At 44.8% G+C, this 13,132-nt stretch overlaps 1 protein-coding gene across 2 annotated transcripts in view; it reads right to left on the reverse strand.

The window, feature by feature from the left end:
- Positions 1-13,132, reverse strand: part of PAPPA (pappalysin 1) — a 177,239-nt gene that overhangs the window by 71,847 nt on the left and 92,260 nt on the right. For both annotated transcript variants that reach the window (XM_088065841.1, XM_005527194.3), the window contains one exon: positions 2,420-2,616. In XM_088065841.1, coding sequence (XP_087921967.1) covers positions 2,420-2,616 — 197 coding nt within the window. The remainder of the gene's footprint in view (positions 1-2,419; positions 2,617-13,132) is intronic.

Genomic DNA, 13,132 nt, shown 5'->3' on the forward strand with positions numbered 1-13,132 from the left:
CTTATCAACAATCCCCCAGCAGTAAACAAGGCACATGGGCAGATATTGCTGAGAGATACCACAATGACCAACTGGGGATGCAAACTCCTCAGAAAAAGCCTTGACAGAAACTATGACAGTCATGCAGAGAACCTGGTGTTGAGATATCTAAGGATGAGAAACATTTTAACTCAGGACATGCTTAAAATGTTTTAAAGCACCTTGAGAACACTGAGGCAATGAGAGGTCGGGATGGCTGACAAACAGGCAGCTTATGCATTCTGTATATTGCTGGGCACTGCACTCAAACATATCTTTCATGGCATTCCTGATGAGAAGCCAGCACAAATACCACTCTGATTAATCAGGAAGCTACCCAGCAACAACATGAAAGGTTTGCACAAGACCAACAAGCACACAACCTACTCTGAAAGGTATCTGGGTGAGGAAAGGCTCTCTTTTCATCAATACAGAAAACCCCCAAGGCTCAGTGCTTGTGCAGATAATGAAGCCAAACATGTTTACACACCAGTGATCATTACCTGCGCTGATTAGAGGAGATCTTAGGTTAATTTTCATCTCCTCAAGCTAACAGACTGATGACCTGCTGCCCCACCTAACCCCTCCAGAGTGACAAGTCAGGTGCTTTCCCAAGCCAACTGTATTGCTCCTGGGGGAAACAAAACCTTTCCCAACATCTATATGATTAAAAAGGTCAATGAACCCTATACACTCAAACTGGTGTAACAGGACCAGCTGAGCTAAAGCAAGAATTCTTTTTGCTGGAAGTAAATAGCACACTGTTATCTCCCCAGGGGCCATGCAATAACAGGAGGCATGTTCCCATTCACTCTGCCAGTGTGTGATATGCCATTGCTCTGCCTATAAATACAACAGCTTTTTTTGCCTTTTTTTTTTTTTTTTTTGAACAAGGCTGTGACAACTTCATCTCATCTGGGTACAACAAACATGCCTGAGTTGTGGCTACACAGCAGGGCTTTCTGTTCTGTGTGTGAGTGGTGGAGGTTTTTCCATCACAGGACCATATGTTACCTACTGTGTGATGTGTCTGAGCTCCTACCAGTGCTTCAGAGAAAATCGTGGCAGCTCTGGAGGAGCTGCAGGGGGACAGAATGCCTGGGGACATGCTCAAAAAGCAGCACCTGAACTGGAGCCACTGGCCTTTGGTCTGCACAGGGAGCTTGAATGAGAAAGAAGTTGTGAAGGCACAAGCAAGGGTCCAGAGGAAAGCTCCTTTTCCAGTGTGAAATAATAAATGAGACCATGACAAAGTCAGTACTGGGCTCAGGATTCTGTCTTGATATTCTGCCAGCTAACCACGCTTTGTGCATTTAGAACTGACCTGGTCATTAATTTGTTACAGACTTGTGCAATGTGAGCAAGGCCAAGTCTCTTGCATAAAGATGTTTTCTCTTGCAAGCCAACTGGAAATGCTTAACATTTACTATTCACAGAGAGATCTGCTTGTCATATCTGTGACACGGCACTCCTCTCTGCACTGCCCACTCAAGACACCTCCTGGATAATTAGATTCTTAGAAAAACTTTCCTGCATCCAACCAGAAGTCAGCCAAAGTTGATTAGTGTGATAAGTTCTCTGTCTCTAGTAAGGGACAGCAGTGGGGGCTGAAGGAGCAACAAATACAATATACAAATATACAATATACAAATGTACAATATACAAAGCAGCTCTTATATATGAAGATCCTTTCCCTCTAAAAATCATCAACAAGCAATGTGGACTTTCCCAAATCTGGTTGAATCTGAACTTCTGCATCTGCATCATGTACAGCTCTGTTTTCCAGACATTTATCTAATGTTTTTTTGAACTCATTTGGATCTAATTCTCTCAAAGAGACAAAAGGTAAAGTTATGGTAACTGGAGCTATTTATGTTACAAAGGAGACATAGGAGAAGGGGGTTAAAGCTAATGAATGGCCTTGGGAATGGACAGGACCTTTCTCAGAATAGAACAATAGGGTGCTTTTATGGAACTGGGAGACAGAAAAAACAAAACTATTAAAAAAGAAAGAACACTCTTTTGTATTATTCGGCATTAGCCTTCAGAACTCATTGCCACAAGCTCGTTCCCTGAGCTTGCTGTGAAGAGCCTGTCTATCTCTGAGGTGATGATGGTTGGGAGAGGTGACTGCTGCACAGCTCATTGAATCAATCCAGCCACAACTTCAGCCAGTTCGAGTTGGGTGACTGGGGCTGAATTTCAACTCATCACTGCTAATCAGGCTCAGAGAGAGAGAGAGAGAGAGAGAGAGAGAGAGAGAGAGAAACTGCTGCCAGGGGCCATCCTTGGTGAAGCAACAAGTGAACAGGCAGGGGTAACAGCACCCCTGAACGCTGACCATCGAGCTCCAGCTCCTTGCTGGACGCCCAGGAGAGGAAAAGGAACATGCTGTCCTTACCTGGGTTGCTGCTGGCTGACCAATGACCACCCACCCTGGGCACTGCTGGTCACTGTGGTGTGAGACAGAGACGTTGGAAGCCCACTGATCCAGGAAGCCTTTGGGAGTGTAAACGCCGCAGTCTTTGATGCTGGTCATTTGCTCAAATTCCTCACAGACTCCATCTCCATCGTGGAAATAGCACCTGCTGGGTTCATCTGCCAGGGGGAACAGAGAAAAGAAACCATACGTGTCTGCAGGGTTGTTCCTAGGACCTGATACCATCAGTGGTCATCTATCTGCTGGGAGGGGGGAGCATTGGTCACTTCTAGGTCATATCAAGGTGATTTAAATAAAGCCAAGCAACAATAGCCAACTTTTGTATTGGGCAATTCCCTGAAGATATTTCCTAATGTTACGGGGTTTCTGCTTATTTTCATCTATCTCCTTCTAAAAGGAGATAGAAGAAAGCAGCGATAGAAAATACATAGAGAGGCAAATGTGGGTGTTGGCATAATTCCACCAGCTGGGATGGAAAAACGCCAGCAGAGGGTTTGGTTTAAAATGTTTCCCTTTTTGTTTTTAAAAGATATCTGCAAATCAACAACAACAACAGCAACTGTGGCTGTAGAGATGGTGAAAACTGCCAAGTTCACAGTTGTAGTGACCAAAGGGCCAAACAGATCTGTTTATCCAAGGCAGATACAGTATACACAGTGTGAGGGTGAGTTTGCCACATAAACACACAGCTTCAACCAACATGACTCAGATTTGACCTGAAAGGATCAAAAGCAGCAGGAGACTTTATTATCCTTGCCCATTTATTCTGTGGCTTCTCTAATGAGACTGCCAACAAAGATGCCAAATTTTTGAGGTTGTTTCTGTAACACTGGCCCATTAAAAACTGAACTGAGATCCATCTACTCTTTTCAAACAGACTGCATAGCAATAATGACTTTCAGTCATTAGAGTACTCTGTGAAATGGAAACCTTTGACCTGTTGGTATCCTATTTTGTATTGTATTATCATTGCCAGTCCCCAGAGGTATCCAGTTCTGACAGCCTGTTGTATTTTTGTCTGGCAAATAAGCCTGTTGAAAAAAATGGTAGGAAATTAGCCAGAGCTGCTAGCTGGACTGATGGAAAGGATCCCTAAGGAGAATCCTGTCGGTAGCATTGGACTATCATGAGCTAGGTGTCAGAAAATCCAAGAGCTGCTCAATTTTGAGCTACTTCCAATCTACTAAATCCCCTGTTTATTTTTTCTCCTGGTTTACACAGTGAAATACCATGATGAGCCAGAAAAAAATCGGTTTATTGCTATTCAATTATTTAATGACTTTCACTCCCTATCCTCCTGTGCAATATTCCAGGTCTTTAAGAGAGGGTGGCTTTGAAAGAATGGAGAAGTCTATCAGGGAAAAATGTCATTATGGTTTGATTTCATCACAAGCTCTGTGGACAGCTTGTGTACATGGATAAATGTAGGGAACTGTGTATTTGTCAGGCCAGAGCCCTGAGCTGGTGAAAAGGAGCACAAGTCTGGAAGTGTTTCAGCTGTATGAGTGCAGCCCTGAATGAATATTCCCAGGGTGGCCAAATTTCTTGTCCTTATATGTCACATCTTAACATCTTCATTTGTCTGGGAGCCACCAAACCTATACCACACCCCTCAAAGAGCTCGGAGGAGGGCCTGGGGGAGTGTTTCCCAGACAAGAGATGACAGTGGCTCCTGGGGTGTCTGGGTGGATGTGCTGATGGGCCCTAAGGCAACCCAGCAGTGCTACCCCCATGGGGCTCATTCATCCCTGGGAGAGCCATGCCCTGTGTCTGGCCAGCTCAGGGAATGGCTGGAATGAGAATGTCCCTGTGATGGCCATGGAGACAAATTTTTGGTTCCCTCACTTTATCCTTCTGCACCTCTTGTTCTGCTCCTCTCCCACGTCAAGGCATAAGTCAGGTCTCAGGACAGCAGGGTAAAATTAATTGGCTTACCCACTATGTCCCAGTTTGCGATAGAGGCCCAACAGAAATCTCTGAGAAATACTCAGCCCTAAGAAGGCTGAGGTCAGCAATCCAAAATCCTCAAAAACAAATGCCAAACAGATGAAAATATGCATTTTTTGAAAAAGGCGTTTCTTTGTCATTTTATGAAAAGAGGCTTATTTCTGTAAAAAGAGGGGGGCGAGGGGGGGAAGAAAGGGAAAATACCTACCATGTTAAAAAGCCCTGACCTTCAGCCTATAAACACATGCACAGTCAGATATGCACACGTACAGTGAAACATCACCACCCTGCTGCACACCCACACTGACAGGAACACTGACACACAAACACACGGGCACTCCCTTTACACATCCCCGACTCAGCCACCCCCCCATGCAAACAGACCCACAAACTCACAGCCTAATTTTAGGCACATGCATTTAGACAGTGTTTCCCGGCCTTCCCAAAGCACTGACTTCTTTTCACGACAGGCACTGAAGTAAGAACAACATTTATAGAGCAATACTCCTGCACCGGCTCCAAATGCTCCCTCCTAATGTGATGATAAACATAATGGGCTTCTGATAAGATCATGTGTTTGGGATAAAAGAATACTCAAGGCCTACTTCAGCCCGATGACTCCATTCATACTCACATGGAGGGGAAAGCAGCCTTTGAATAGCTGTGATCCAGGACAGTGTGTGATCCTAACAGAGGCTAATTTGTTCCTGATTATGCCTAAGACCCCAATAAATCTGTCTGCTCAGAGCCTGCAAAACCCGAGGGAGGAACCAAACGGAGAGCCTGAGATGTCTGAATTAAATGGGGGCTGCCTAAATGATTAACCAAATCCTGCTGAACTGCACTGTCATGAGTCCTGGAGCTGGGCTGGCCCTGGAGAGCCATTGCACCCACAGGACAACTCCGTGCACAGAAGCTGAGAGATGAGGCACCCACTCACCTTTGTGTGCTTTGAAAAATCACGAGGGAAACAGGCTTTTTACAACCCTGATTACTTTTAAGGAAGATCTGTTGGTCTCACCATTATCACACAGTGTGCAGTGCTCTGCATTGAAGGGAGTGAGAGGAGGGGAAGATCTTTCCTGTGAGCTCCCCAGTTCTGAGTGATGGCAAGCGGGATTTTCACTAAATCCTTCCCAGACACAGACCAACCTTCAAACAACAGCCAAATGCATCACTTGGGCTGCCAAAAACTAGCAGAGGTTCTTCCTTCGGGCGTTGAGCACCAGCTCAGACTCTGGATTCTTCTGGTGGTCTCGGATGACTGACAGGTTACGTGTTGAGCTTTACATTTTCATGAGCAAAGCAAAGAACAACCAGATTGTTTCTTCCTACAACTGCTCTGACAAAACAAAAACTAACAGGCTTTTCCCCTTTCTTCAGTGGTGGGAACAAAGCTCAGTCATATTCATAGAGTCCTACAGGCTCAGAGCCAGAGATGACGGTGTCAGGAGTGGTGTATTTCTAGGAACAAACAGCTAATGGCTTTATTCCTATAAGGATGCAAAATGTTTTTACTGTTCTCTTCTTAATTACTGTGACACTAAATGCATCCATGGTCTTGGCAACATGAACTAATTTTTGTCTCCACAGACTGTGTTCAACTTCACACTCCAAAGATGAATTTGATTTGAAGGAGATATTGAGGAGAGGGAACATAAAGGATATCTGATTTGTCCTCAAGGGAAAAATGACTTCAAAAAATTAAAAAACAGTTGCCTCAAAATCCAGCTTAAATCTAGAAGAGTAAAATGTCTGCAGGCATAGCACCTGGCAGCAGGAGAGAGCATCTCTGGGGGATTGACAACAGATGCTGGAGGATGCTGAGCTGAACTTGGGAAACACATTTCCATTCAGGCAGCTCAAGCTCCTTTTCCCTTAGAAAGTTCTTACTGAAGGCAGAAAAAAATTAGGGCCAAACCAAAGTTCCTGTCTTGCCCTTGTTTTGGGAAAAGGCAGTCTCCAGTTCAGCACAGATTTCTGTGACATCTGGGAAACCCTGAAGGAGGCTCTGTGGCAGCATCAACCTGGAGAAGTGTGACTTGAGGAAACAAATTGGCAAGTTCTCTTTTGCTAACTCCTGAAGTCAGGCTTTAAGATCCAAAATAGTCTTGGGGCTCTTGTGTGTTGCACCAGAAAATGATGTAAACTCCATCTCTCCTTGCTTCCTGAGCTGCCTGAGCACAGTCCAAGAGGCAGCTTTTTATACTGAAATACAGATCCCTCCTCTGGGGCTCAGAAATGCAAGGATGCCTGAGATAACACAGATGGTTTAGTGAGCACTGGGAAGCACCAACTAGAGCAGGTAGGGATAAGCAGGTAACTCCTAACTAACCTTTACCAGTGTCTTAGTTTGAGGAGAAGCTGGAAAATCATCAGCAAAACAAGTGAAGCCTGATAGAGGCTAGCAAGCAGACATGCAGGATATACACTTATCTGCGATAGGCAGCCTTCCACCTCATGAAATACAGAAAAAAGAGAGATAAAGAGATCCAATTCATAGCACAGGGCACATCCTCAAATGAGGCTTTGAATGTCCAAGCAGGGTCATCAAAGTGCTGGGGACAGACACTGGGGGCAGCTTCCTGTTTTCAGCCAGGACGCAGTGATTGGCATCGGCATAGTCTTCTTTTGTGCAGGAACTACCATTTTTTAAAAAGGCCAGACAAAAAAAAATGGAGTATTTTTAAGCTCAGCTGTTTACTTAGGGATGTTTCCAACTATAACAAGCCTCATGCCATGTAACTATTTGTCCAGAAAAAAAAAGAAAAAAATAGGAAAAAAAGGGGGGACAAAAACGCAGAAGCATTGTGTCAGAGTAACAAATTCTTGGAACAGAAAAAGATTTGCATTTTAACCCCTGAAAGGTCTGTCCAGAGGTATGCAGGCCTTCAGACACAGCAAAGGCCAAACCCCAGGCTCACCAAAGTCAGCAGCTTCTGCAGAAGCAGGGTTTTACCACCACGTCACTCAATCGGCATCTCCAGCACTGGTGTTTATGTTCACACAGAGGAGAAGAAATGTATCCAGAGGTTTCTGTCACAAAAAGGGAAATAATTCCACTGCACATCACATGAACTTGGCGGCTGAATGACCGCAGAACCTGCTCCATTTATTTCTATGGGAGTTTCACCTTTGGCTTCAGTGGGAAGAGAGTGAATAACATGGCCTGCTTCCAGGATATCTGCTAATCTCTTCTTTAATATTGAAGAAGGCAGAGACAGAGATATTTCCTGCTACAGTAAAATATTCAAGAGTTACTTTCCTTCCTGGATGTTCGGAGCAAAACCATTACATGGAGCTTGGGCAGACCTTTCCAAATAAAGTCGCATATCAATAAATGGTGACGTCTTCCTTCAATGAAATAAAACAGACACCTTGGAAATTAAGGCGGCGTGGGTGTCGCAATCTACTGCGGAACATCCAAGGGCCTCACAGGAGGCTTTTTTTTCCATGGAATATGACAATCATGTCTGAGCATCTCCTGAGCAGAGCAGGCAGGGATAATGCCTTTGCGGAGCGTGGCTCCCTGGTAATTCAGCTGCTTCATGGAAATGCATTCCTGGGCGTGACTGGCTTTCTTTGTGTGGCAGGACTCTGCTCCTCGCTATGATACAGCAGTCAGAGCACCAGAATTATGCAATTGATCTGCCTGCTGCAGACAGATACAATTACAATTCCCTTGCAGAGCCTGGCACTGAAATTTGATATTTCACCTCCAAGAACACGAGTCTTTGTCACTTAAGAGAATGGATATTTTCCATGGCTGGCAGTAAGTAGCAAGCCCTTGCCTGAGCTATCACTGCCAAAGTGGCCATTTCCAACCAGGAATGGCCAACAGAACCCAACAGAGCCACCTCCAACCCCTGGCAACCAGGAATGGCCAACAGAACTCAACACAGCCATCTCCAACCCTGGCAACCAGGTGTTGTTGTAAGAGCACTAACACATATCTTCTCTTCCCACCTCACCTTGTTTCCCTCCCTGGATAGTTGGATAAAGCAGTGCAAAGAAGATATTGATATTATGCAGATTTATCAGCTTAATTTGGAAACTGTTCAACTGAATCTTGAGGTTTCTGTCACACCAGGGATTAACCATTATGACCACGAGAAAGGTGGACAGCAGGGCTCTTTGAGACACCTGGCACACTTGTTTGGGAGGAGGAACTCAAGAGTAAAAACCTAGAGGTGCCATTCCTCAGGGAAAACAAAATGCTTGTTTATGCATGTGGTTGGATGTTACTGCAAAGGAGGGTCCTGTGCTCAGCCTCATCCTCTGAGCACAGTTGCTGCTGAGTCACAGAGGATGCTCTAAGGATGGAAAGCCTCTCAGATCCATGGAGAGTAATGTGTGAGGGATGCAACCAGCAGAGGAGTAATTCTCCTGCTGGACTCTCATTGCAGCTGTGTCCTAAAAACTAAAGCTGGATTGAGCAGGGTTGGAGTCACTGGCCTAGGGAAAAATGCAGGCAAATACCACTCCAGCCCACATTCTCCTCCACAAAAAAGCATCTGTCCTTTGTATTTTGCTGCCTGAGATGTCTGCTCTCTGTGCTCTGTGGCTCAGCTGGCCTTCCTAGGATTGCACTATTAATGATGACAGTATGAAAATCACTTTAAGAGACTTTATGAGGATGCTGTGATTACTTACTTGCCAAATGAGTGTTTAGACATTTCAGAACATGCAGCCACACTCCCGCGAGCTGCAGGACACAGTCAGCTTCAAAGTATTTGCCTTAAGCTGAAGGAGTCACACAAATATCATCTGAATAACCCCGGCCAGTAAATTCATGACTATTTGCCATGAAATTCTGCTATAGAACCTCAGCTGCTCTAACAACAGCAGCACTCTTTCCCAAGCTCCTTGGTCAATGCTTTCACCTTATTGATGCCCTGGGAGATGCTGAGTTTCTCTTGCAAGGTGGCTCCGTTTCTCCCATGCTGTTGTTCTACTGAAAGCCCTCGGCAGGGTCAGCCAAGGCCTATTTAATGCTGGTGAAAGAAGGCAAAATCACCATTAGCTGCTGCATGGGGCCACGGTTTGGGCAGCCAAAGCTGTGTTCCTGTGCAGTAGTATGAGAAAGGGAGGGGGAGAGGATGGGAGCGCTCTCAAAGCATGCCCACAATGAATATGGATGGTCATCCATCAATTTATTTTAAGCACATTACTTCTCTGTCAGAAAGGGAAAAAAGGAAAAAGAAAGAAAGGAAAGAAAAGACATATAAAATTAGGTTTGTGTCACTCATTTAACACTGCAATTTCCCCAGAGGATTATGCACCAAACAGAGATAGCAAGCTCATGAATATTAATCATTTCCCTTAATGCAATGCAGCCCGCCAAACAATAAGATTAGGGGAAAGTGCTATGCTTAATTTATGGATAATGGGAGAGGTAAAGGATAGAGCTCCCACAAAGGTAAGGCTCACAGCTGGAGGGAGGGGCCTCTGAGGAGGAGGAAGACAGATCCAGATTTGTAAGGTAGCAGAAAAACATTTGGGGCCAAGCAGGAGCTAAAGAAAAGGTGTTTAAGGATCATTGTCAAATTAAAATCATACTTCTCCCTGAACAACCACTGGTGACTAATGTTTCAAGCATGCCAGAAATTGGTGGTAAATTCAAGAGCTAGATATATTTATTTTCTCTTTGCCTCTGCTCTGTGTCTTTTCTTTGTATTTTATATCCCTGAGGCCCTGATCCCACACACCAGTGAGATGTGTGTCTAACCTGAAACATTCCCCTTCTTCAGGGTGACCACTCCCATCTGGAAGTCAGTGGCAGCACTGCCCTGTTTTGCTGTAAAAAGGCTTTAGCCAACAGTCCCTTATAAGCAAAGGAGATAAAGTAGAGCAATAACAACACCAATAAGATGTGACTGAAAACCCCATAAATTACCTGGCAAACTTAAGGGGAGATAGAAGTTCTGGAGCTACTTCCCAGCTGTGTTTCAATGTGTCTATCAGTCTTTACTCATCTCTTTTCAGATTACTCTCTCTCCCCCTCCCTCCCTTTTTATTGATCTCTGCATCTTTTTTATTATATCCTTCTCTTTCTTCAGCACTGGTGAGCTAAATCAATGCATAATGCACATCCCACTCCACAAAAGGAATGCAAATGAAAGCCGGGCTCTTTTTCAATGTCCCACATACATCTGGGCGTGCAGTGTCGGTGTGTGGGAGAGTGCACGTCAAGGACAAGGTGCTCAGCTGTGCCTCAGACACCCATTTCTCAGCACTCCACTGGGAATGGATCAAGTGCTAAGCCCCGGGTTCCCACCACTGCGAATCATAACTCTTACAAATGGGGTCTGTTTTACACAGGACGTGTTGGGTTGGACTTGGCTGAGATCCGCGGTAACCGCAAGCATCAGTTATCCCGGGAATAATCAGGAGCAAGGTGGAAGGAAAGCAGCCCAGAGGTAGGAGAGGGGTGCATCAGTCACATGGACATGGCTTTGAATCACCTGTCTCCTACAAATCAAAAGGCAAAGTAGAACTTCCCCCGTGGGACCAAAATTCTGTGTGGAAAAGATAAAAAAAAATGCAAAACCCACTCCATGAAGCGGCTGTAGAGGCGGGGAGAAAAGGTAGAGATGATAAATTTCACAACGGGGAAGGGCGAGAGTGCTGCAAAACTTAAAAAACGGAGCACTGCCAGATGCTTCCAATAATTAATTAATTAATCTCACTGTCGCTCTTCAGCATGTTGCAGGAAGAAAATGCTATTAATCTTCTCTGTTTTCTGTTACTCGGCTTTGTGCTTGGAGAAGGCCAGGACAGCCTGACAGTGAGACCACACAGTTTTCTTGCCTGCCTCCCTCCTTCCTCCCCCCGCGCCCCTCCTCCCTGGCAGAGCAGATTGATCCACTGTTATCTGATTAGAGAGGAAAGAAGGAGGAAAAACAAAAGCAAGACAAAAAATAAAAAGAAGTTTAATTTTATTACAGGCACTAGCGCAAAGTGTCTTGAGAGCCTTGTGCCATTTAGTCAAAGGAAAGTTGGACCAATTAAAAAATCCCATAAACCCCATGATCCTAAAAGGCAAAGGGAGTGAGAGAGGCAAAGGGACACCTGCAAACAGGCTGCCTCCATCCCTGGAAATATCCAGAACGCAGCTGAACATGACCCTGAGCAACACGCTCCAACTTTGAAGCTGGCTCTAACTTTGAAGTTGGCCCTCCTTGGACCAGAGACCTCCAGAGACTCTTCTGAACCTAAATTATTCTGTGATTCATGGCTCTGAATCTAAAGCCTGGTGGTGCTTGCGGGCTCTGTTGTATTTCTCTCCTACCAAGCGAGGTGTCTTGCTTGGTCTCTGCTTTAGGAGGCAGGAGCCCACTTGGGCTTTGCTATCAAACCTCCTCCTCTGGAACCCGCCCACGACGCCCCTTCAGCCCCGTCTTTAGCAAACAAAATGTTTAGCAGTTCTTTCCAGCCACGTGGGACCCAATCCTGCAGACAATTTGTGACAAGCATTGCATTCACTGTTGTGGTTAGATTTGCTGAAGTCTAAAGAATGCCTTGTGGTAGTTCAGAAACATGCCTGGAAGAAAGCATTTGCAAGATCAAACCCTGAGGCCCCCGATTCAGCAAAGCCTCTGAACATGTGTTTGAGGCTCACTGAATTCTTTGGTGAAGGGGAGTGATTCCCGGGGCTCTAAAGAGCTACATAATACAACAAGAACATCACTGAAAAAATAACACTCTCTGAAATAACTGCTTGTTGTTCTACAGGATTATAACATGTGTTAGCCTTGTAAACATGGAAATAAATTACACTTATTTTTCTGTGCTCCTCAAGCAGGGACCCAAGAATTCTGTATTTTCCAGGAAAACACCCCACCAATATCAAAGAAAACTTTTGTTCAGCTTAAGGCAGAGGATTAGGTCTGATATTGTTAGATTGTGGAGAATGCTGAATTTCTGCTCTTTTTTACTATTATTTATTATGTAATATGTACAGCTACTCACTTTCCCCAACATCTTTATATTTTCTGGTGAGATTTTAATGCCTGATATACCAAGCAGAATACAAATCAGCACCGTTCATTCGTCTGAAAGACAAACTGGCAGTGTCTCCTTAACTCTCTGGGTCATAACTCACAGGGGTCCAGCTATCACAAGGGCCAGCAGGATGTGTTTCACAGGTATTATTATTCACAGGTATTATATTCAGAGGGTATTAGCCCCTCTGAACCTGTCCCAGATACCTGGAGGCAGCGTTTGCCTGCAAACAGCAGCAGGGCTGCCCTCACAAACACTGAGCCCATCACCACCACAGCACTCACACCACAGCAAAGTCACACAACAAAACATTTGTAAGGTCTCTGTTCCTTCACCTTCCCTTTGATTCAGCTAATTTGATTCATCTGAGTCCCTATATTTGATATTTCACGAGGAATTTGATATCATTTGTTTTGTAACCCAGGATCTGTGCAAACCACAACCTTCCAAAGCCCGTGACAAACAAATAACTTTTTTGTCCCTGGAATTCCCCTCTTCTTTCCAATACAAGCAAATCTGAAAACCCACTTCCTCTGTCATGGAGTAAAAAAATCTTTATGTTTTAGTTGCTTCATTTTCTAGCCAGACTGCTGTCAGACAGTTTTGTCCCACACTCTTAGGAAGCCCTGTTGCTGCTCCTTGGATGTTGGATGGGGGATGAATGGTTGTTGGATGACACAACTGGGCTCCATGATCTTAAAGGTTTTCCCAACACAACCAATT

Source organism: Pseudopodoces humilis, chromosome 22 (genome assembly GCF_049639895.1).
Source record: "Pseudopodoces humilis isolate 2021_Gansu_Grassland_sample_001 chromosome 22, ASM4963989v1, whole genome shotgun sequence".
NCBI lineage: Eukaryota > Metazoa > Chordata > Aves > Passeriformes > Paridae > Pseudopodoces > Pseudopodoces humilis.